This window comes from Acinonyx jubatus, chromosome A1 (genome assembly GCF_027475565.1).
Source record: "Acinonyx jubatus isolate Ajub_Pintada_27869175 chromosome A1, VMU_Ajub_asm_v1.0, whole genome shotgun sequence".
In the NCBI taxonomy this organism is placed as follows: Eukaryota; Metazoa; Chordata; class Mammalia; order Carnivora; family Felidae; genus Acinonyx; species Acinonyx jubatus.
In genome coordinates, this window is record NC_069380.1 from 21,728,021 (window position 1) to 21,754,533 (window position 26,513).

Consider the following 26,513-nt stretch of genomic DNA (forward strand, 5'->3'; position numbering starts at 1 on the left):
TGGATGGACATGTAGGGCATTGTGCTAAGTGAAATGTCAGACAGAGAAAGACAAATACCATATGACTTCACTCATGTGGAATTTAAGAAACAAAATAAACAAGCAAAGGGAAGAAAAAAAGAGAGAGCAGCAAACCACGAAACAGACTCCTAACTATAGAGAAAAAACATGGTTACCAGAGGGGAGGTGGGTGGAAGGATGGGTGAAATAGGTGATGGGGATTAAGGAGGGCACTTGTGATGAGCACTGGGTGATGTATGAAATGTTGAATCACTTCATTTTATTTATTGAACATCTGAAAATAATATTACACTGTTAACTGACCAGAATTTGATTTAAAACTTTAGGAAAAAAATTAAAAAGAGTTAAATTCATGATTTTTGTTTGCTTATTTGTTTGTTTTTAGCATTCTGTATTGGAAGAAGAGATTTCTATAGATGAAAAAGATGCCTTTGTTTAGTAAATCACACAAAAGTCCAGCAGAAATCGTGAAAACTCTGAAAGACAATTTGGCCATTTTGGAAAAGCAAGACAAAAAAACAGACAAGGTATGAACTAAAACAATAATGTTATTTTTTAAATGCATATGTTCCAAAACCAAAAACCAGTATAAAAGCTTGATGAAGAATCCCAAATATGGTCTGTGATGCTCACATAAAGTTTCTATAAATACATTTAAGTGCGGCGGGGCACCTGGGTAGCTCAGTCGGTTAAGCATCCAACTTCAGCTCAGGTCATGATCTCACAGTTCATGGGTTTGAGCCCCATGTCAAGCCCCATGTCTGTGCTGTCAGCTTCGGATTCTGTGTGTCTCTCTCTCCCTCTTCCCTGCTCACCCTCTGTCTGTCTGTCTGTCTGTCTCTCTCTCCCTCTCAAAAATAAATAAACATTAAAAAAAAATTAAAAAAATAAATTGATTTCAGGTTTTATGCAATTGTTAAGTCTGTTGCCTTGAACTCTTAGTTCACTCTCTTGAGCCTCTGACCAAACTTGGATCCCTTTAGACTATAGAGCTTAAAAATCTAAGGGGTTACACTGGAATATAATGTTATAGTGACATGAAGGATAAAACAGTTTTTGTTTTTTGGGTTTTGGTGGGGTTTTTTTTGAGAGAGTGAGAGAGAGAGAGAGAGACAGGGCATGCACAAGTGGGAGAGGGTCCGAGAGAGAGGGAGAGAGAGAATCCCAAGCAGGCTCCATGCTGTCACTGTGGAACCTGATGTGGAGCTTGATCTCATGACTGTGAGATCATGACCTGAGCTAAAATCAAGAGTCATATGTTTAACTGGGTGAGCCACCCCGGGTACCCCAAGACATTTTTATTTAAAGATCAACTGATAATTTCTACGACAGTGAACCTCATTTTAACATTTTTCAAAGGTCCTACTAAGCAGGGTTTCCTCATAGGAAGGATTGTTTTTATTATTTTATTCCTTCAAAGGGATGTTGGATCCTGCATATTCAATTTCTCTCTAAAGTGACTAGTATATGGCAAGACTTAAGAGATCTATAAAATAAATATTCTTCAGTTCACAGTATCTTTCTGTCTCAATGTATAATACAATCTTGTATTCTTATAGGAATGTAGGAATCTATTTTCTGTCCGACATCTTATAAGGGATGTAGAACTGTATTTTAAATTCTTGTGTACTTGTATAATATTGAACCAAATATTGGCCCAATTAGAAGAAATGACCTCCATAAAAGAGTAAATATGAATGGCAGAAGACAGGAAAAAAAAACCATAAAAAGATACTCATTTCCATAGTAGTCAGGAAAAAGCCAATTAAAACCATAGCACATTCCTATTATACACCCACTATCTTGGCAAAAATGGAAAATGTCTCATATTAAGTGTTGGCAGGGATGGAAAGCAAATGAGAACTTTCATCCAGTGTGAAGGATAAAGTACAAACTGGTGTTACTGCTTTGGAAATCAGCTTAGTATCATCTGTCATATGTGAAGATGTGCCTGTGCCAAAACCTGCAGTCCCACTCCTAGGTACAAACTCTAGAGATAGTCTTGCACTTAGGCACCAGGATGCATGTATAAGAGTGTTCATAGCATTGCTGTTCATAATAACCCCTCAGTGGAAACAGCCCAAATGTCCATCAAAGGTAGAACTGAAAAATTGTAGTCTCACCATCAATGGAATACTTGAGAGCAATGAAGTTTAAGGCACTGCTGCCTATGTGCAACCGCATGGATGAATCTCGCATACATAATACTGAGTAAAAGAAGCACCTCATAAAAGGACATAGGTACTATTCCAAAAAGTTCAAAATTGGCAGGACTAGACTATATTGTTTTGGAATGCAAACACAAGTAAGAAAACTATAAAGAAAACTAAAGAAATGATGGTCATCAAAGACATAAAAATATTTTCTTCTAGGTTGAAAAGGTTCCTTCAGGTGACTTCAGGGTTTCTGAAAATACTCTGTTCTTGCCCTGTGTTATGGTCACATAGCTGTTTGCTTTATAATTATTCTAAACTATGTAGAATATATTCTTCTGAATAAATCTCACACTTTGAAGAGACTTCCAACCTTTAATAAATTAAGGATTGTTTCAGTCAGATCTTAAGATGTATCTGGAAATTATGTTTTTAAAGTAGTGTTATGCTGCTATGAATTACTTTTATTTAATTTGCCTTATTCTCTTAATTTCCTGCTTCAATTATAATGATTACAGTAATACACTTGAAAGTATAAAACTATATTTCTTTTAAAATATTCAGCAAATTAAATTATTAACTTATTGGCCTGTTCTCCTTTGCTCGCCTGCATTAATTAAAAAAGATTTATTGAGTTAAATTCACATGCCATATAATTTGCTCCTTTAAAGGGCAAACTTTAAAATTTACAATTCAGTGATTTTTAGTATTCTCACAAGGTTCCACAACCATCACCAATATCAAATTCCAGAACATTTTCACCACCCCCAAAAGAAATCCTATACTTGTTAGCAGTCATTCTTCATTCTCCCTTCCCCAAGCCTGAGCACCCACTAAATCTACTTTCTACTTCTATGGATTTTCCTATTATTCTTTAAAATATAGAGAATTTTTTTTTTAAGTTTCCTAGATAGCAAAAAAAGGCAATGATTATGTGGGAGAGATAAGTGGATTAACAAAATTTAATGGGTTTTGATAATCGATTGTGTGTTTGACAATTTTTTTTTTAATTTTTAAAATTTTTTCTTAAAAAATTTTTTTAATGTTTATTTTTGAGGGAGAGAGAGAGAGAGAGACAGAATCTGAGCCCGGGAGGGGCAGAGAGAGGGGGAGACACAGAATCTGAAACAGACTCCAAGCTCTGAGCTGTCAGTGCAGAGACCAACGTGTGGCTCAGACTCACAAACCATGATATCATGACCTGAACTGAAATCAAGAGTTGGATGCTTAACCGACTGAACCACCCAGATGCCCCAACAATTCAGTTTTATTACTTAGTCCGTTAAATAATCAGAGTAATAGGAATTTGTTGAAAAACCTTAACAAATGCTTTGAATAAAGACGAGTAGCTACGGATAGGTCTTCAAAACAGTCAATTTAATTTTTAAGAGTAAAATTTATAGTTAATTACTAGCAAAGTTGGACTGTGAGTATCGTTTTAAAAGGTTTTTTTTTTAAGTTTATTTTGAGAGAGGGAGAAAAAGAGAGAGAGAGAGAGGGAGGAGTGGGAGCAAGAGAGAGAGGGGAAAGAGAGAGAATCCCAAGCTGGCTCTGCACTGTCAGCATAGAGCCCAGTGTGGGGCTTGAACTCACGAACTGTGAGATCATGACCTGAGCCAAAATCAAGAGTCAGATGACTAACTGAGTGCGCCACCCAAGGACCCCGAATATGTTTTAAAAGAAGATTGTTTTAATTACATTGACTAACTAGAAATACTAGAGATATTTTTTATGTGAATAAATTTTTGCAACATTTTCCAAAATAGAAAAAGAAATGTCTATGAAAAAGTGTTTTTTTGTTTGTAACTGTAGTGTTCTTTGATCATAAATAAACAGAATCCAAAAAGTAGATTTGTTCGTTTGTTTGTTGATAGCTTGAAAATATTCATTCCCCATAACTATGAGTGTATTTTTTGTTCACCAGGCTTCTGAGGAAGTGTCGAAATCACTGCAAGCAATGAAAGAAATTCTGTGTGGTACAAATGACAAGGAGCCTCCCACAGAAGCCGTGGCTCAGCTCGCACAAGAGCTCTATAACAGTGGCCTGCTGGTGACATTGATTGCTGACCTACAGCTGATAGACTTTGAGGTAAACTATCTGTAAAAGGATGATGCTTGTTTTTTAATTTTAGTGTATACAAGATCATAAATACTTGACTTTTTCTATTATTACCATTCATATATAAAAACCCAGTATTTTTCTAAAACTTCTAAAATTTCTTTAATAAAGCAAAAATGTATCTTATAGTTAAGTTTTCTGCAGGTAGGTAGCAAGGTTGGTGGCCAATAATAATAGTAATAATAAGAGATAACTTTGAGTGCTTACACATGCCATACAGTTCTAAGCACTCATCTCCTTTAATCCCCCCCCCTTTTTTTTTTAATTTTTATTCTCAAGTTAGTTAACATACAGTATAGTCCTGGATTCAGGAGTAGAACCCAGTGACCCATCTCTTACATATGACACCCAGTGCTCATTCAGAAGAGTGCCTCCTTAATGCCCATCACCCATTTAACTCACCCCTCACGCCCTCATCTCCTTTAATTCTTAAAACTACCTATGTGATTGCTACTATATGATTAGCCTCATTTTACTGATGAAGAACCTAAAGTTCAAAGATAATAAGTAATTTGTGCAGTCACTCAGGTACTTAAGAGCCTAAGCTGTATTCAAGCTTAATGTCTCTCAGGCCTGTTCATTTAGTTAAAGTATTATACCAATGATTTAAGAAGTTTGTTAAATGCTAGTAATATAGGATATTTATCTCATTTTGAAAGCAGTTATACCTCATTTATCTAGATAATAAGTGAGCTAAATAAAAAAAAATTTAGAAATGTTAAGTGGTGAATAAGTATAGGCATTTAATTACCTGTGGCCTGAGAGCAGTGTTTTTCAGTGAACAGGCTGTATGTAAGGCAAGTTTGGCCATTGGCTGTTTGAGTGATGGAAGTCTTAGCTTTGATTTGTTTGCTGTTTTGTTACCACCATTACTAAGTGCTTGGGTTTCTATTGATTTTCAGAGATAGAAGAAAATGCAAATTTCTGAAATAGCTTTTAGTTTTCTCACTGAGGAGATGAAAGGAAAACTAATTATGGTGATTACAGTGATTAGACCAAGATAAGGTCAGGGCTCTGGGGATCTGTGGAAATACTAGCCCACAGCTCTCTGGATGGCTTAGATAGAGGAAGATTTTTGGCTGAGGGCACGGGGAGGAGGAATGCAGAGCAAGACTGTTCTGGAGACGTGAAGCCAGGTGTGTTGGCTGAACACTATACTGAGTGGAGGACCCCAAAGGGTCCAGACTTCAATTCATCCTTCCTTTCAGACACACCTGCCTTTTTCTTTCTTTCCTTCCCTTATCTATTCTTCTGTCTTTGACATTTCTGCTCAATAATCTCTTTTCCTACTTTCTCCTCTTGCCTAGCTCGCTCACTCGCGCTCCCCATCTTACTCTTCACTTTTTAAACTGGCCATATGTGGAATGAAGTGTAGTTTTATCATTGCATCTGTGTATTTTCATGTTTCTTTTATTTAGTTTCAAATGAGATATTATGAACATTTATAGGAGTCGTGCCTAGTGGAAAAATACTTGGAATTAAAATTGTTTAGAGTCCCTGCTGTGCCATTTGATAGTAATGTAACCTCTTTGAGACTAACTTTTGTCATCTCTAAAATAGGAAAAGTATGAACTTCCAGCAGTTTTAAATATTAAACTGAATTTAAAAAATACATGTTGTATAAGAACAATAAATACATGTACAGACTATACACAAATGTCAGATAGTATATTCTTATTTCCTCTCTTAAACTGAAGTTAAATGTAAGCTGGTTTATTTTTGTTATAACCCTTGATTTTTTTTGTTTATTATTTTAATTTTAGATTTAGTTAATCAGTGACCATAAATGGGAAAAATACTCCCTACTCTTGGATTATGGTATTATATTTCTATAAATCTCCTATTGGTTTGCAGATTTCCCTCAAAGCAGCAGTATATTAAGCCATTATCGTGATTAATTAGTATGTTAGCTTGAGTTGGTTTATGAGATTAGCCCAATTTGCAGTTGGATGCTGGAAGAAATATGACCAAGGATGGTTATGTTTTGAAGAATGAGTCAGGGATGAGATGTCATGAGGTCCAGTGAACTAGGAAAGTCTTGAGCAGCCACAGAATAGTGTTGTTTCAAAGCACTACCCAAGAATTAGGGAGGTAAGAGTATATCAAGACAGACTTTGGGTATCTTGCAACTTTGCTTAGCGTTGGTTTAGATATCAAAAGAGGAACAATAAGAACTACTTATACAAGACTGTCAGTTAAGTGTCTGACTCTTGGTTTTGACTCAGGTCATGATCTCAAGGTTCGTGAGTTCGAGCCCCACATTAGGCTCCGTGCTGACAGTGGGGAGCCTGCTTGACGTTCTCTCTCTCTCTCTCTCTCTCTCTCTCTCTCTGTCTGCCTCCCATCTCTCAACAAATAAATAAACATTAAAAAAATATTTTTGGATTAAGACATCCAGTTGCCTAAAAGTTGACTTACACGTTATCAAGTCAGCTTTTACTGTCTGGAATCCTTAGGGAAAGAAGTATCTTTCTGAATATTTTCATTTTCCATGTAAGTGAAGATTAATTCTTCAAATAAAGGAAGTCAAACAAATTACTTTTGTGGATTACATTTTCTCTAAAATGCATTGTATACTTGCCCCTCTCCACAGTAGTATTCTAGATATAATTTTTTACTGTTGACTCAGAACTAACATTATGAAGATCTATTGTTATAGCAATAAAACAGCAGACAGTTCTTTTTGTTTTCAACTTTACTAAGGTATAATTGACCAGACAGTTCTTTCTTGACTTTGTCCATTCAACTGATGTAACATGATGCCTAGAACTCGGTTATAAATGAATGTGATATTCAGTAGGTGCAGCTGTCCTTCTCAAGCCCATAAAAAAATAGACACTTACAAGTACTTCTTGGTTGACTAAGTGAAAAACAGTTAAAATTTAGGACAGTTCAATTTTAAGCATTCCACTCATGACATACAGTATTTTCAGGAAGGAGGCACCATTTGTAGCATTATTAGCTTACTTGCAGAAATGTGCTATGTATCTCTATGGACTGGAGGTACTAACCGTCAGCCTGCAAGCAGCATCTTTCTATCTCAAGCCTAAAGTATCCATATAAGCTAGTGACAGCTTGAAAAAATTCATCCTAACTTTAGAACTCAGTCTAATCACACAGAACTCTGCCCTCCTTGTCTTTTGGTTCGTAGGTAGAACTGGTATAGCCCCTTCTGGATTGAAAGTATCTTGAGTACTAGAACCCTGTTGCCCACACCTAATGCTATACACACTGGTTGGTTGAGTGAATGAATGAATGAATGTAGGCATGAGAATGAGAGCTTGAAGCAGAGGTAAGGGAATTAGACCAAAGGAAAGTGTTCTGAATGCAGCAATAAGCCAGTTTTCTTGAAGAATTAGTAAATTGTTTAGAAGATAATTCAAGAGCGATGATAACATTCTAGTAAGTGAATAGCCTCTCATGGGGTTTTTGGAGAGTACAATAGTCATCTGACTGCAAAATTTCTGGTATGTGTTTATAACAGGAAGAAAAAGATATTATTTAGGGATGGGCTATAGCTTTTGTCAGATAAACTAAAAGGATGGGGCATTCCTTACAGAGAAAAGTGAACTTTTAGAAGACACTGAGATGGGTTTTTTTGTTAGTTGTAAAAGTTTAGGTCTCTAGGCAATGTCTGGAAGGAAAAGACTAAAAGGGAAGAGCTTAAATTTCCTTTTGCAGAGTAAAGTAACAGAAATTTGAGAAATGCCCTCTCTTTGGCTATGATTGATGGAAGTAGGGGAAAGTTTTGGAGTGAGGGAAAGAGATTCCAGAACCATGACAGAGAGAAGGGACTTAAGGAAAAAGATGATCAGGAATTCTGACAAACCTTTAAAAATAGCGATTCATAGAATTCAATTTGAAATTGTTTCTGCACTATGCTATAATTACCCTTTGTTACCTTTAAACCTTTGATAAAAGAACTATGTACTAACAGTATATGCTGAGTGAAGGAGAAAGGGTGGTTTTCTATACTTGGAGGCAACAGGGTGTTGAGGAAATAACTAGCTGCAGGAGGAAGGACCGGGAACAGGGTTGAGGGGAGCTTGGAGCAGGGGTTCAGAATCCAGAGCTGACAACAGTGATGGTGGCCATGGCAGTGGCTTAGATTGGGTAGCAGGCACTGCCTTGGGAAACTGTGTGACAAACCCATTTCTCCTTCAGGAATCCAGAGCAAAGTAGTCCACTGGGGAGGGGAAAGTACTGGAGGATCCTACTATTTTGTAAATAAGGGTAGTTAGGAGGCACACCTTCGAATTAAAATTGTGGGTGGCTCAGTCAGTTAAGTGACTGACTTCAGCTCAGGTCATGATCTCACAGTTTGTGAGTTCAAGCCCCACGCTGGGCTCTGTGCTGACAGCTCAGAGCCTGGGGCCTGCTTTGGATTCTGTGTCTCCCTCTCTCTCTGACCCTCCCCCACTCACACTCTGTGTCTCTCTCACTCTCAAAAATAAATATTAAAAAAAAAAAATGGGGCTCCTGGGTGGCTCAGTTGGTTAAGCGCCCAACTTCAGCTCAGGTTGTGATCTCCCACTTTGTGGGTTGGAGCGCCTCATTGGGCTCTGGGCTGACAGCTCAGAGCCTGGAGCCTGCTTCAGATTCTGTGTCTCCCTTTCTCTCTGCCCCTCCCTTGCTCATGCTGTGTCTCTCTCTGTCTCAAAAATAAATAAAACATTAAAAAAAAAATTTAAAAAAAGAAAGTCTCATTACTTTATAGCCATAAATTTTTAATCTAATCCTTTAGGCCTTAAAGTTGCTGACAGAAAGGAACTACTTCTGCATATTATTATGAGGTAAAAAAAAAAAAAAAAAAAAAAAAGACTTGTGGCTGAGATTGCAAATCTTCAGATTTTATGGGCTCAGGATCAAACTCAGAGCTGTGTTTTTTGAGGTTTGGCCACTATTCAAGACACAGCTTCAGACTCTGATGTTTTGAAACACAATGTGATAGGAGATCAAAGGATGAAATTTATTGATGCATTCATTTTAAAGAAAGGCAGGTGTGCCTTGCAAAACTGGGGTGGATGCAAAGTCATCTGTTCGGGCTGAATTAGAAAGTAGTTCAAAGAAGCAGAAAACTTTCTGCTATGATAATTTAATCTCTAAGGCTTAATTCTTGCTACATTAAATAAAAGTCAGCAAAATGAGTACTTCAGTATCAGCTTCTCATTAACCCATTTTATGGTCCTAAATTTTTGAAGATTTCTGTCCCTTTTTAAAAACCCTTTTCTGTTCCCTGGCCTCCTCTTTAAAGTGGTCCTTCGCCTTTGGTTTTATTACTATAAAAACGAAAAATCATAAAGCCTTAAGACATAAGCTTTGACTATGTTTCATGCATAATTTGAAATGCTTACCATGTGTATAGGGCATTGATTCTACTTGGTCTTCATTCTGTTTGGTTGTTTATATATTTTGCACCTGCCATTAAACAAATTAAGTTACAGAATTTACAATTACAGGTGAGGAAATACTATATCATATTAAATGGAATTTTATGTTATTGTTACCCTAATGCCCTTTTAAAATAATGAATGTAAACTTTAGAAGCATTTATCCTATAAAGGTACATAATATGTGGGTGATTTAAAATGGTGTTGGAATCAGGCCCTTAATCAGAAGCATAACATGTTAATTGGTTGTATTCTCCCTATAAAGACAGTGACCATTTTACTTTGACCCTACTATACTTTTTAAGCAATGTAACCTGCCATAAAGATAAAGACTGCTCATGCCATATATAATGTACAGAATGTTTTGTCCCCTCTGCTTTCTGGGGAACACTGGCTCCTTCCCCACCCACGTGGTTACAGTGGGAGCAGCCATTTTGCGTGGCTTGACACCCTGCCCCCCACACACAGCTGATTGGCTTAGTAATGGATATCTGATCAAAAGGACAGGACCACAGTATTCTGCAGGATTCTGGAAATAAAACTGAGGTAGAACCTCAGTCTCCGACCAGGAGCTAATGGTATCCCACGCGATTTCTGTATCGATGGTCAGGTTTCCTACCATGTAAATGAAAAAAGTAGGAAGCCAGCCTGCAGAAAAGACAGAAAGAAGAATGATGATGGGGAGAGAAATAGAGGGTCAGAGAGATAGAGATAGAGGGCCATCCTTGATGGGATTCGTGTCATAGGTAAATATAATTATACTGAAAAAAATTTGAGAGCAACTCATCCTGAGCTAGCCTGTGTTTGGGTTCTTTGAAACTTTCCCAGTACCTGTAAATTAGTTTAGCTTGAATTTTAGTCACCTGCAAAAGCGCTCATCCATGCAGTGAATACTCCCCACCCCCAGCTCTGCTTATCTAGTTCTGCTCCCGAAAGTCAGTACAAACATTTGCCCTACACACCTTAGCTCTCCCCGTCCCACTCCGCAAGGCCAACCTGTACAGGAGCAGAAGAGAGAAAGAAGCGAACAGAGGAGAGAAGTCAATGGCTACAATTATGTTTCATCTTTTTAAAAGTTAAGGTATAATTTACAAACAGTGACATTCTCTCTTTTTAATATGCAGTTCTGTGATAAAGGAAAATTCCATCACCCCCCAAATTTTCCCTTGCCCCTTTGTAATCCTCTCCTTTTCCTACCATCAGCTGCTGGCAACCACTGGTCCATCTTCTGTCCCTGTATTGTTTGCCTTTGTCGGTGTGTAAATGGAATCGTGCAAAAAGTAGCCTTTTGAGTCTGTCTTCTTGCATATAGTATAATGCATTTAGGATTCGTCCATGTTGTTGCTGTGTATCAGGAGTTTGTTCCTTTTCATCGCTGAGTAGTATTCCACTGCATGGATATACCACAGACCATTTATCCATTCTCCAGTTGAAGGATATTTGAGGAATTTCAAATTACAAATAAAACCTTTATAACCATTTATGTACAGTTGTGTGTGCCAATGTAGGTTTTCATTTCACTTGGGTAAATACCTAGGAGTAGGATTATTGGGCAGTATTTGGATTTTTTGTTTGTTTGCTTTGGCTTTGGTTTTTAACTTCAGTCACTGATGTAAGTGTTGGTGGTATATCATTGTGATTTTAATTTGCAGCCTCCTAATGACTCATGTTGTTGAGCATCTTCTCATGTGTTCATTTGCCACCATATCTCTTCCTTTATGAATTGTCTATATAGATCTTTTGCCCTCTTTTTATTTGTTGTTGAATTTTGAGAATTCTTTATATATCTTGTATACAAGTCAATGGCTACAACTTTAAAGTGGGTGCCTGCTCTGTTTTACTCCCGTATGTGCCTTCTCTTACTTATGTTATCAGCGAAGGGTGCTCTTTATCATTAGTTACTTCTGATTGCTGTTCATTGCTTCTTTCTTCCTTCTTTTTCTTTTTCCTTATTTAACTCCAGTGATACTTCCATATGTATCATTCATTCTGCAAATAATCTTTGAGCATCTCCCGTCAGGGCTGACCTTTTTGATTTTGCCAGCTTAACGCAAGTGCTTCTTCAGGTTTGGTATCTGTTCACTTACATTATATGTTATTTTAGAATTACTGGCTAATTTAAGGCATTTTTGGTCATTTCTAGATGTTGTTTTATTATCATGAAACATTTTCTTGTCTTTTTTTTTCTGACCACTTCTAGATCCAGAACTTGAGACCTAGCAGTCTGATGGTTGGCTGAAGACTGGTTTTGAAATAGTTAAGGCTTTACTCTAGTTAGTGTGATGAATGGATATCTGCATAGGTTATGTATTATGGAAAGACCATCATTAATCATCTTGTACCTGTTTAAGGTTTCTCTAATCCTTTCCATTCTGATCCTTTCCTCTGATGTGAGAAACTGTTCCTGGTATCAGAGCTTGTTTTTGTTATCCACAGGGGGCTTCCTTTGCCTTTGCACACTATTTGCTAATGAACCAGAAGAATGTTTTTCTCTGTGTAAAAGTTGGATAGAGTTCTGTGGAGCTTCATTTCTACTGTTCACTGGAATGCCGTATGGAAATGTTCTTGTGGCATTTCACTGGGAAGTATGAAAAACATGCTCTTATGACTTTTCAAAGAGGACTGATATTATGTAGTATTACTGTAGAGTCTAGAATGGTTTGAATAAAACATTTTATTTTTAATTTAAATTTCATTTTAAATTTTAAATTTTATTTATATTTACAGCTGTACCTCTTATACAAGTGTACTGCTTAACATCTATATAAATGAAATTGAGATAGCATGAAGTAGCATACTAGAACCTTTTTTAGTATTTTAAAATTATGAGAGCAACTGACCCTAAAGCATCCTTTTATTTGTTTTTAAACATTTATTTATTTTGAGAGAGAGAGAGAGAGTGCAAGCAGGGGAGAGGCAGAGAGAGAGGGTGAGAGAGAATCCAAAGCAGGCTACGTGTTGGGTGTGGAGCCTGACTTGGGGCTCGATCCCACAATCCAGGGATCATGATCTGCACCAAAATCAAGAGCCAGACACCCAACCAACTGGGCCACTGGGTGTTCCATCTAATACATCCTTTTAAATTGAAGGCTCAGCTCCTAATTTTCTAAATTTGGATTTTATGTAGTGTTTTTTCTTAAAGGAAGATATAATTTGCTTTCCCAAGTGCCTGTGTTTTTTTTGTTGTTTGTTTTTTTTATCTTTCTTTCTCCTCTTTTCTTAAATTCTTCTTTCTTCTTCCCTGGCTCCCTTTCTTTTCTGCTTTCTTAATTCTCTCTCTTTCTCCCTTATTTCCACCCCTCTCTGTTTCTCTCCACGGAATAAAGTGAAAGCAATGGATAGCCATAGATTTTTCTTATATTTAATTATTGCCAACATTTTGATATTATTTCTGTCAGTTACATATAACATAATTTATGTAAGCATGCCTAATTCTGGACATATTGTTTCTAACTCTATAGTATCACCACTATGATTAAGACCTCTGTGCCTGAAGTTTTTCTTCTGTATTTAACATTGTTATTTAGGATTATTTCCTCAGCCTAGATTTCCCAGTTTGAGATTCTAGAACATCATTCAGGTATTATTTAATTGCTTTATATCCTCACCAGCAATGTATGAGAACCAGCATCAAATTTTACCATTTAAAAAATTCTGGAATGGGGCACCTGGGTGGCCCAGTCAGTTAAGGATCTGACTTTAGCTTAGGTCATGATCTCACAGTTTATGAGTTTGAGCCCCACATCAGACTCTGTGCTCACAACTTGGAGCCTGGAGCCTGGAGCCTGCTTCAGATTCTGTGTCTCCCTCTCTCTCTGCCCCTCCCCCACTCGTGCTCTGTCTCTCTCAAAAATAAATAAACATTAAAATATTTAAAAAAATTAATCCTGGGACTCCGGACTTAGATGACAACATAGGAGGCTCCTGAATTTTCCTCCTCCTATGGATAAACAGAATGTACAGTTATACATGTGGGAATTCCCTCTGAGAGAAATCCAGAAATTCAGCTCAGTGATCCCTACTCATTGAGCAACTGAGAAAATACCCACATCAAAATGAGTGGGAAAAGCTGAGACATACTCTGGCCATAGACCCTACTCACTGGCATAGCACCATGCTGTTGGGAGGGAATCCTAACACCCATCTTCTCTTTGATGAGCAAAGGGTTTGAACCACACATCTAGTGCCCCTACTTTTAAGGCTGTCAGCTGAGGGATGGGCCCCCAAATCACCTATGTATGAAAGCTAAAAGGGCTTGCATTCACGAGTCCCAAAGGACTCTAGCAAACAAAGGAGCAGTTCACGGGTGCATGAGCACTTGCTGTAACTATCCCTGACTCCCCCGGGCTAGGCACAGAGGAAGCCGACAGAAACAACCATCTCCCAGTCTTTCTCTGGAAGGGGGTTTGATGCATACTTTACAAGCTGCTGTGTGAGGTTCTGGCCTTTAATTAACATGGATCTACTTGCTGGCTACAGTCTTCCAAAGGGCCCAGAAGAGCTAGTGGGCGCTTCCCCTGCTTTCTTCCACCAGCTTGCTCCAATAAGAAAAGCAATAATAAATAATGCAGGGAAATCTCATGTACCTTGCCCAGTTTCCCTGATGGCAATATCCTGCAAAACTATAGGGCAGTAACGTGATGAGGATATTGATATTGATAAAGTCAAGATATAGAAATTTTCCATCACTACAGAGATCCCTCCACTTGCCCTTTTATAGCCACTCACCTCTGACCTCTAGCAACCACTAATCTGTTCTTCATTTCTGTAATTTTGTCAATTCAAGAATATCATGTAACTGGACAATGTGTAATCCTTTAAAAAATTTTTTTTGAGTTGACACACAATGTTACATTAGTTTCAGGTGTACAACATAGTGATTCCATAAGTTTATAATTTATGCTGTACTCACCACAAGTGTAGCTACCATCTATTCCCATATATCACTATTACAATATCACTGACTATTTTCATTATGCTGTCTTGATTTATTTCTTCCATAACTGGAAGCCTGTTTTCCTACTCCCCTTCACCCATTTTACCAATACCCCCACTTTCCTCTCCTCTGGTAACCATGGATTCATTCTGTGTTTATAGGTCTATTACTGCATTTTACTTGTTTATTCATTTGTAGGTTTTTTTTTTTAGATTCCACATGAGTGAAATCATATGGTATTCATCTTCCTCAGTCTGACTTATTTCACTTAGAATAATACTCTTTATGTCCATCCATATTGTCTCAGATGGCACAATCTTATTCTTTTTTATAGCTGTGTGATATTACAGTGTATATATATCACATCTCTCTTACCCATTTGTCTGTCGATGGACATTTAGATTGTGTAACCTTTTGTTGCTGGCACTTTTCACTCAGCATAATTCCCCAAGATTCATCCAGGCTGTTGCATGTATCAAAGTTCATTCCTTTTGGGGGCACCTGAGTGGCTCAGTCAGTTAAGCATCTGACTCTTGAATTCTGCTCAGATCATGATCTCAGAGTTTGTGAGATCCAGCCCTGCATCGGGCTCCACACTAGTGGCACAGAGCCTGCTTGGGTTTCTCTCTCTCCCTTCCTTCTCTTTGCCCCTCACCCAAATAATAAATAAGTAAGCTTTAAAAAAAAAATCACTCCTTTTTTATTGCTGAGCCCCTGGTATGGATGTAGCATAGTCTGTTTCACCATTTACCTGTGGAAGGATTTCTAGGTTGTTTCTAGCTTTTGGTTATCATAAATAAAGCTGCTATGAACATTCATGGCCAGGTTTCATTTCTCTGTGATAAATTGCAATACCAATAGAGTAGTTGCATGTTAAGTTTTTAAAGAAATTGCCAAATCGTTTTCCAGATTGACCATATATATTAGATCTCCCACCAGCAGTGTACAAGTGCAGTTTCTCTGCATCTTTGTCAGCATTTGCTGTTGTCACTTTTTTATTTTAGCCATTTTGATAGGTATATGTAGTAATTTCTCCTGGTGGTCTTAATTTGCATTTCCCTAATGGCTAATTATATTGAACATCTTTTATGTGCTTGTAGTCATCTGTAGATCTTTGGTGAAATATCTCTTCATGTCTTTTGCCCATTTTCTAATTGTTTTGTATTTTGTTAAGTTCTGAGGGGAGCACCTGGGTGGCTCAGTCAGCTAAGCATCTGACTCTTGATTTCAGCTCAGAACATCAGTCATGGTCGTAAGATGGAGCCCCGTATCGGGCTCTGTGCTGAGCGTGGAGCCTGCTTGGGATTCTCTCTCTCCATCTCTGCAACTTCCCTGCTTGTTCTCTGTCTCTCTCTCAAAATAAATAAACATTCAAAAAAAAGTTCTGAGGACTCTTTACATATTCTAGACACTAGGTTTTTGTCATATATATGTTATGAAGTTCTCCTAGTCTGTAGCTTGTCTTTTCATACTATTAATAAGATCTTTTGCAAAGCTTAAGTCCTGAATTTTGATGAAGTCTATTTAAGACTTGTCTTAAACAAGTCTATTTTTGTTTTACAGATTGTGCTTTTAGTGTCAAGTTTAAGAATTATATGCCTAAATCTAGTTCCTGAGGATTTTCCTCTATTTATTTCTAGAAGTTTTATAGTTCTACATTTTATATTTAAGTCTGTGATCCATTTCGAGCCAGTTTTTTTTAAGTTTATTTATTTTCGAGAGAGAGAGAGAGCACACACACAGGTGCACACACGAGTAGGGAAGGGGCAGAGACAGAGGGAGAGAGAAAATCCCAATTAGGCTCCACACTGTCAGCGCACAGCCTGATGTGGGGTTTGAACTCACAAACTGTAAGATCACGACCTGAGCCAAAATAAAAAGTCTGATGCTTAACTGACCGAGCCACCCAGGTGCCCTCAAGCCAGATAAAGTTAATCCTTTAAGAATATTTTATCCTTTCAGATATTCTTTAAGAATATTTTTCTATGTTAGTATTCTTAATCAGTCCTTAGTACACATTTCATATGTCTAATAGCTTTAAGATTGAGTAATTAATTGAATAATCTTATTGTCTTCTTTTCCTTTTGAGTCCTAGTTCTTTTATTATTAAAAAAGTGCCTCAATAATAGATAAGCGAGATTCAGTGGTCTCTTTGTGCTAAAGGGTTTACAAATGACTATGCCTCTAAAGTAGTAAGTCAGGACAGTCAATATTGAATGCTACTATCTGTTGGTCCCTACTATGGGCATTGAAATATGGCTTTCCTTGGGAGCTAACAGTGATGAGGACTTTAGAGACGAAATTCATTAATTTCAGTGTTCTGTGCTCATTGTTGGAGTCAGCTTAGTATGATGGCTAAGAACCTAGACTCTGGATTCCATCAGTTTGGGATGGAGTTGTGGCTTTCTCACATGCCACCTGAGTAAGGTAACCTCACTAGTCCTTAATTTCCTTACTTATAAGATGTACATTATAAGGTTGTTATGAGGATTGGAAAATACATATAAAGTTCTTAGTATAAGTGCCTGGCACAGAGTAAGCACTTCTTCATAAGTTGACCGTGGTAGAGATGGAGGTAGTGGTAGACAGGAAAGAGGAGACCTACTGGTCTATGTAGGCAAAGATGTTGTTGTAATACAGAGAAAAACAGTTATCTCAGAGATGAGTACTCCTGAACTGAATCTGAAGGATTAAAAGAGAACTTCGACTACCTCCATTTTGACCTGTCTGTACTTTCGTATTGATTAAGTTGTTCTTTCCAGCTTATCTCTTAACTTAGGCAAAAGACCCCTGCAGGCAAAACATCCCTTGGCGGGAACCACAACTACCCCCGCAAGCAATGAGGTCTGCTCTGACATCAGCAAGACCCCACGTGACTGACCCCAAGACAATGATCTTTACAGCTTACCCACATGTACCCACCAACCTTTGTCGTCCCACATTCTCCTTATATAAACCTAGAAGTATTTTCAGCACTTTGGAAACAGTCTTTGAGACGCTAGTCTGCTGTCTTTCCAGTGTTGGCCTCACCAAAATAAATCCCTTTCTTGGGTCACCCTCACTTATCTCTCTACTTGTGGATTTTGTCAGTGGCACGTGGCTTAACCTGGTCTGTTTGGGACCCCCAGAACCAGGTGCTCTTGCACCCCTATGCCCTGATTACAGGACGACTAAGATTTAGCTAGGAAAAGAAAGGAAGGAAGAGCATTCAGGACAAATACAACACGAACAAAGGTACAGAAATGAAAGATTGTATATAAGTATATGCAATACAGCAATTTGTTATTAATAGAACTTGAAGTAGGAATTGAAAAGTAAGAGAAGTGGCTGGAAAGGTAGGCAAGGTTCAGATCATGGAAGGTGTTGGACTTTTTCAAAGCAAAAGGGGGGCACTAAAGAGAGTAAGAGAATAGAATGGTGGGGCGCCTTGGTGGCTCAGTCGGTGAAGTGTCCAACTCTTGATTTCAACTCAGATCATGATCTCACAGTTCTTGGGATCGAGCCCCATGTCAGGCTCTGAGCTGACAGCATGGAGCCTGCTTGGTATTCTCTCTTTCCCTTTCTCTCTGCCCCTTTCCCGCCCATGTGCTTTCTCTCTCTCTCTCTCTCTCTCTCTCTCTCAAAATAATAAACATTTTTAAAAAGAGAAGAGCATGGCATAGTTATTTGCATTTTTAGTAAGCTCACTCTGCAGAGTGAAGACTGCTTTGAAGTGGAGGGCATAACTGGAAGATGCTCTTTGACAGTTCAGTTGAGAGATGAAGGCCAGAATCAGGGCCATAGTAACTGAGAATTGAATGTCATTCTTGTCCTTATTTTCATATAAAAATCTCCTGTTCTGGGTACCTGGATGGCTCAGTCAGAAGAGCACACAACTCTTAATCCCTGGGTTGTGAGTTCAAGCCCCACATTGGGTGTAGAGATTACTTAAAAATAAAATCTTAAAAACAAAAAACAAAACAAAGAAACAAAACAAAACAGAAAACAACCTCCTATTCCATTCAGAGCTTCAGTTGGTGACGCAGACTAGCCTGAGGTTGTAGGGTGTGTAAGACTGGAAGTCTGGTATATGAGGACTCTAAAAAGTTCTGTCTGAGACTGGCTATAGTTCTTCTGGCTTCAGCTACTAGGACTGAGTGATCCCGTCTGTCCTCTAGGTTAAATATGATCTCTTAATATCACCTAAATCATATATATTCACCTAATAGAAAACTGATCTTTTTTTTTTTTTTTTGTAATACACCAACTTGGGAATGGATAAAGTGGAGGGAAGAAATTAATTAAAAGTACATGTAAGAAACAGGAATTTGATTCCACCCTACATTTCCTAAAATCTTTATTTTCCTTCACCATTTTCCCTCCTTGTTTATGAAGGCTTAAAACTGTTAATCTTTATTTCTTGTTATATAAAGCTAAATAAGCATAAAGTAAAAAAGCATAAAGAATTCAATTCACTGCTGTTTTATATTCTTCTGTGCCATTTCATTTACGACAGTGAGAACAGACTTCTACTTATTCAAATTAACCACAGTGCAAATCCTTTGGAAAAGAGCTGCATCCATTTTGTAGACTGTTTGAATGTATGAAAGTACAGCTGACTAAAGATATATGACAAGAATAAGTTAATGTTTTGGGATATTACAAAGAAGAGTGCTATTTCTCTTGGTGTGTGTGTATGTGTGTATACACAGCTTTTGAGATAAAACTTACACTCCATAATTAAACTATTTCAAGTGTGCAATGTAATGGTTGGTTGTTTCTTTAACAGGGAAAAAAAGATGTGACCCAGATATTTAACAACATCCTGAGAAGACAGATAGGCACTCGGAGTCCTACTGTGGAGTACATTAGTGCTCATCCTCATATCCTGTTTATGCTCCTCAAAGGGTAGGTACATGGTTTCCTTTAAAGAAGTAGGTTTGATTATAGAATAGTTGTTAAAAGTATTATAGCATTAGCCTCATTTGAGATATGATGGGTTCTCATTTGGAATCACAGGAAAGCTATTTGCCATACTTGAGGACAGCCCTCCAAATCTACATTTCTATGATTACATGGGTTACAGCAAAATCTTTTCTTTGTATGTTTCTAAATAGAGTTCCTTCCATTTACTGTTTCTTTTTCCTCTACTTTCCTGTTATCTCTGTCTCTTCTTATTATATTATTAACTGTGTTTCTCAGTCTGCCCTTTTCTTAGCTATGCAGTTACCCTTTTCCTGTTTGCGTGAGACCGAATCCCCTGACCCTGAACTTCAATACACACACACACACACACACACACACACCCCTTCCAGTGGCTGGCTAGCATCTGCCAAGGTGACATGCTTCCATGTGGGGAAGCATATTTGCTTGTGCAGCATATATATATACACACATATATATGTGTGTATATATATGTGTATATATATATGTGTGTATATATATATATATATGTATATATATATATATATGAGCCAAAAAACAAAAGTCTAGTCAGATAATAGAATCTCTATTATTTTTTTATATCTATACTCATTTACAAATGTTTCAAGGGCATTCTGTGTCTACTCTAACTCCCAAAGACCAGAGATCTGGATGTAGCAAGTCTTGGGGACAGCAGACTGTCTTCTTCCTCCTCTGCCCTATTTTTCTACCTCACAGTCTCAAACCTAGCATGCTGTTCCATACCTACCCCATCTCATCTCTGTTCAGTTCCCATTTCCTCCCTGGTACATTTAAAAATACTTAATTGGGGGGAGGACCCAAGATGGTGGAACAGCATGGAAGTTTTTTTTGTGTCTCGCGTCCATGAAATACAGCCAGATCAACACTAAAGCATCCTGCACACCTAGAAAACTGATTTGAGAATTAACACAACGATCTGTACAACCTGAACCACAGAACTCAGCAGGTATGCGGTGTGGAGAGGTCAACTGGGGGAGAGAGAAGCCGTGGAGGGCAGGGAGCAGTTTTTGCCTGTGGAGAGAGGACAGAGAGGAAGGGAGAGTATGGGAAAAGCACCCCCCCAAAATTAGCTGGAGAGAAAGTGGAAAAGGGGAAACAGCCAAAGAAACTGAACTAAAAAGGGAGAAAGGAGAAAGGAGAGGGCTTAAATTCCATTAGAACTCTATAAACAGGGGGAGCACAGAGTCTGAAACTCCACAGCTTGATACCTGGAGGTGCTCTGGTAAGAAGGGCAAATCCCCTGGAGCAAAGTGAAGTCCGGGGGTCTTCCGGCCACATGAGGAGAGATGGTTCCCCTGCTGGGAGGACATCTGATAGGGGCTGTGTGGCCTCCCCCAGGGAAAGGCCCCAGTGGCCTCAGAAGAACACCCACATTTGCTGGTGCTAGAACAAGGTCGTTGGGGGTGAAGCCTGGTGCCAGATGCTTGTGATTTTCCATAATCCCTGAAACGCTGCTGCTACACCATCTCGGGAACTTTTTCTGGGGTGGGCTGGCACCCAGCCGCAGTCTCGGGGCATCAGCAGCAGCACGTTCCCGTGAATGTTCCTGGGTGTGGCCAGCACCCAGCCATTGCTCAGTTAGACCCTCCCGCAGAGGGGCGGAATGGGTCAAAGCCACAGTCCCTCAGAAGTAAGGGGTCAGGAAAAACAGCCACAATTGAGATAAAACTCAGGAGGGAGGAGCTGCCTGGGGTTTGGTCATAGACGCTGTAGGAGTGGGGAGTGGACAGAAGCCAGAGACAAAGGACGGGTGGGCAATTATGGATGGGGAGAACAGAGTTCTGATACTAGAGACTGGGTAGCTGGGTGATGCCATTTTCACCCCTCCCGCTCATGGGTATACACACCTACAAGCTCCACAACAATTCACACCAGTAAACTAAGCAGCGCCATCTAGTGGAGAACAGAGTTGTTACACTAAGCCCAGTCCAACTGGGCCAACCTCACTCTTCAGGAACACAAATCTCTCCACCTGCTTAGTTTATGGAATATAAAGCGATTCATAGTTTGACTTCTAGGTGAAAACTAAGTCATTTCAATCATATTTCAGTTTGTTCACTGGTCCATCTATTCAATTTTCTTTTTCTCTTTCATTTCTTTTTCATAAATACAGAAAAATTTTCATTTTCAATTTTTATTAAAAATACCTTTAATTTTTTTCTACTATATTTTTTACTTTTGTGTAATTTTTTTCAAATTCTATTTTATTTCCATCATTTCATTTTATTCTATTTCAGTGTATTCAGTTTTTCAAATTTTCAACTGATTTCCTTTTTTTTTTCTTTCCCCTTTTTTCTCTAATCTATTAAGCCCCTTTCAACACCCAGACCAAAACACACCTAGGATCTAGCATAATTTATTTGATTTATATGTGTGTGTGTTGTTTTTAATTTTTTAATTTTATTTTTTTAATTTTAATTTTTTTTTACCTCATTAATGACTTTTCTCCCTTCAAAATGACAAAATGAAGGATTTCACCCCAAAAGAAAGAGCAGGAAGAAATGACTGCCAGGGACTTGACCAACACAGATGCAACAAGATGTCTGAAACAGAATTTAGAATCACGATAGTAAGAATACTAGCTGGAGTCGAAAACAGATTAGAATCCCTTTCTGCAGAGATAAAGGAAGTAAAAGCTAGTCAGGATCAAATAAAAAATGGTATAACTAAGCTGCAATCTCGAATGGATGCCATGATGACAAGGATGCATGAGGCAGAGCAGAGAATCAGAGATAGAGAGGACAAACTTATGGGGAATGATGAAGCAGAAAAAAAGGGGAGACTAAGGCAAAAGAGCATGATTTAAGAATTAGAGAAATCAGTGACTCACTAAAAAGGAACAACATCAGAATCATAGGGGTCCCAGAAGATGAAGAGAGAGAAAAGTGGGTAGAAAGGTTATGTGAGCAAATCATAGCAGAGAACTTTGCTAACCTGGGGACACAGACATCAAAATCCAGGAAGCACAGAGAACTCACATTAGATTCAATACAAAACAGCCACCAACAAGACATACCATAGTCAAATTCACAAATGACTCTGGCAAGGAAAGAATCATGAAAGCAGCAAGGGAAAAAAAGGGTCCTTAACCTACAAGGGAATACAGATCAGGTTTGCAGCAGACCTATCCACAGAAACGTGGCAGGCCAGAAAGGAGTGGGAGGATATATTCAATGTGCTGAATCAGAAAAATATGCAGCCAGGAATTCTTTATCCAGCAAGGCTGTCATTCAAAATAGAAGGAGAAATAAAAAGTTTCCCACACAAACAAAAATTAAAGGAGTTTGTGACCACTAAACCAGCCCTGGAAGAGATTTTAACAGGGACTCTCTTAGGGGAGAAAAGATATACATACATATATACATACATACATACATACATACATACCAAAAGCATCAAAGACTAGAAATGACCAGAGAACACCACCAGAAACTTCAACTCTAGAAGCAACATAATGTCAATAAATTCATATCTTTCAGTACTCACTCTAAATGTCAATGGACTAAATGCTCCCATCAAAAGACATAGGGTAACAGAATGGATAAGAAAACAAGATCCATCTATATGCTGTTTACAAGAGACCCACTTTAGACCGAAAGACATCTTCATATTGAAAGTAAGGGGATGGAGAACCATCTATCATGCTAATGGTCACCAAAAGAAAGCCGGAATAGCCATACTGATATCAGATAATCTGGACTTTAAAGTAAACAATGTAATAAGAGGTAAAGCAGGCATTATATCATAATTAAGGGGTCTATCCACCAAGAAGACCTAACAACTGTAAACATTTATGCTCCAAATGTGGGAAAACCCAAATATATAAATGAATTAGTCACAAAAATAAAGAAACTTACTGATAATACCATAATAGTAGGGGATTCAATGCCGCACTTACAGCAATGGACAGATCATCTAAACCAGAAAATCAACAAGAAAACAATGGCTTTGAATGACACACTGGACCAGATGGACTGAACAGTTATATTCTGAACATTTCATCGTAAAGCAGCAGAATATACATTCCTCTCCAGTGCACATGGAACATCCTCCAGAATAGATCACATACTGGGACACAAATCCACCATCAACAAGTACTAAAAGACTGAGATCATACCATGCATATTTTCAGACCACGATGCTATGAAACTCAAAATCAACCACAAGAAAAAATTCGGAAAGGTAACAAATACTTGGAGACTAAAGAACATCCGACTAAAGAATTAATGGGCTAACCAAGAAGTTAAGGAAGAAATTAAAAAGTACATGGAAGCCAGTGAAAATCATACCACCACAGCCCAAAACCTCTGCGATGCAGGTTCCCATAAGAGGGAAGTATACAGCAATCCAGACCTTCCTAAAGAAGGAAGAAAGGTCTCAGATACACAACCTAACCTTACACCTTAAAGAGCTGGAAAAAGAATAGCAAATAAAACCTGAAACCAGCAGAAGACAGGAAATAATAAAGATTAGAGCAGAAATCAATGCCATCGAAACCAAAAAACAGTAGAGCAGATCAATGAAACCAGAAGCTGGTTCTTTGAACGAATTAACAAAACTGATAAACCACTAGCCAGTTTGACCAAAAAGAAAAAGGAAAGGACCCAAATGAATAAAATCAAGAACGAAAGAGGAGAGATCACAACCAACACAGCAAAATAAAAATAATAATAAGAGAATATTATGAGCAATTATACGCGAATAAAATGGGCAATCTGGAAGAAATGGACAAATTCCTAGAAACATATACACTACCAAAACTGAAACAGGAAGAAACAGAGAATTTGAACAGACCCATAACCAGTAAAGAAATCAAATTAGGAATCAAAAATCTCCCAAAAAAAACAAGAGTCCAGGGCCAGATGGCTTTCCATCTGGGGAATTCTACCAAACATTTAAGGAAGAGTGAACACGTACTCTCTTGAAGCTGTCCCAAAGAATAGAAACGGAAGGAAAACTTCCAAACTCTTTCTATGAAGCCAGCATGACCTTGATTCCAAAACCAGACAAAGACCCCACTGAAAAGGAGAACTATAGACCAATTTCCCTGATGAACATGTATGCAAAAATCCTCAAGAAAATATTAGCCAACCGGATCCAACAATACATTAAAAATTTTTTTCACCATGACCAAGCGGGATTTATACCTGGGATGCAGGGCTGGTTCAATATCCGCAAAACAATCAATGTGATTCATCACATCAATAAAAAAAGGACAAGAACCATATGATCCTCTCAATAGATGCAGAGAAAGCATTTGACAAAATACAGCATCCTTTCTTGATACAGACCCTCAAGAAAGTAGGGAGAGAAGGATCATACCTCGAGATCATAAAAGTCATATATGAAAGACCCAATGCTAATATCATCCTCAATGGGGAAAAACTGAGAGCTTTCCCCCTAAGGTCAGGAACAAGACCTGACCACCCCCTGACCATGGGGATGTCCACTCTCACCACTGTTATTCAACATAGTATTGGAAGTCTTAGCCTCTGCAGTCAGACAACACAGAGAAATAAAAGGCATCCAAATCGGCCAGGAGGAGGTCAAACTTTCACTCTTTGCAGATGACATGATACTCTATATGGAAAACCCAAAAGATTCCATGCTGATCCATGAATTCAGCAAAGTGGCAGGATATAAAATCAATGCACAGAAATCGGTTGCATTCCTATACACCAACAATGAAGCAACAGAAAGAGAAATCAAGGAATCGATCCCATGTACAATTGCACCAAAACCCATAAAATACCTAGGAATAAATCTAACCAAAGAGGTGAAAAGTCTATACACTGAAAACTATAGAAAGCTTATGAAAGAAATTGAAGAAGACACAAAAACACGGAAAAATTTTCCATGCTCCTGGATAGGAAGAACAAATATTGTTAAAATGTAGCTACTACCCAAAGCAATCTACATATTGAATGCAATCCCTATCAAAAAAACACCAGCGTTCTTCACAGAGCTAGAACAAACAATCCTAAAATTTGTATGGAACCAGAAAAGACCCTGAATAGCCAAAGCAATCTTGAAAAAGAAAACCAAAGCAGGAGGCATGACAATCCTCCTGAAGCAAGGATTGCCTCTTGAAGCAAGACTTCAAGCTGTATTACAAGGCTGTAATCATCAAGTCAGTATGGTATTGGCACAAAAGCAGACACACAGATCAATGGAACAGAATAGAGAACTGAGAAATGGACCCACAAACGTGTGGCCATCTAATCTTTGACAAAGCAGGAAAGAATATCCAATGGAATAAAGACAGTCTTTTCAGTAAGTGGTGCTGGGAAAACTGGACAGCAACATGCAGAAAAATGAACTTGGACCACTGTCTTACACCATACCCCAAAACACACTCAAAATGGATGAAAGACCTAAATGTAAGACACTTCGGAAGCCATCAAAATCCTCCAGGAGAAAGCAGGCAAACACCTTTTTGACCTTGGCCTCAGTAACTTCTTACTTAATGCATCTCCGGAGGCAAGGGAAACAAAAGCAAAAATGAACTATTGGGACCTCATCAAAATAAAATCTTCTGCACAGGGAAGGAAACAATCAGCAAAACTAAAAGGCAACCGACGGAATGGGAGAAGATATTTGTAAACGACATATCAGGTAAAGGGTTAGTATCCAAAATCTATAAAGAACGTATCAAACTCAACACCCAAAAAACAAATAATCCAGTGAAGAAATGGGCAAAAGACATGAAGAGACACTTCTCCAAAGTAGACATCCAGATGGCCAGCCGGTGCATGAAAAATGTTCAACATCAGTCATCATCAGGGAAATACAAATCAAAACCGCAATGAGATACCACCTGACACCTGTCAGAATGGCTGACATTAACAACTCAGGCAACAACAGATGTTGGCAAGGATGTGGAGAAAGGATCTGTTTTGCACTGCTGGTAGGAATGAAAACTGGTGCAGCCACTCTGGAAAACAGTATGG

General features: G+C 38.3%; 1 protein-coding gene across 8 annotated transcripts in view; it reads left to right on the forward strand.

Moving 5' to 3' along the window:
- CAB39L (calcium binding protein 39 like) overlaps window positions 1–26,513 on the forward strand; it is a 127,627-nt gene that overhangs the window by 48,018 nt on the left and 53,096 nt on the right. For all 8 annotated transcript variants that reach the window (XM_027064801.2, XM_027064799.2, XM_027064802.2 and 5 more), the window contains 3 exons: window positions 407–548; window positions 4,099–4,263; window positions 19,388–19,506. In XM_027064801.2, coding sequence (XP_026920602.1) covers window positions 438–548; window positions 4,099–4,263; window positions 19,388–19,506 — 395 coding nt within the window. In that variant the 5' untranslated portion in view covers window positions 407–437. The remainder of the gene's footprint in view (window positions 1–406; window positions 549–4,098; window positions 4,264–19,387; window positions 19,507–26,513) is intronic.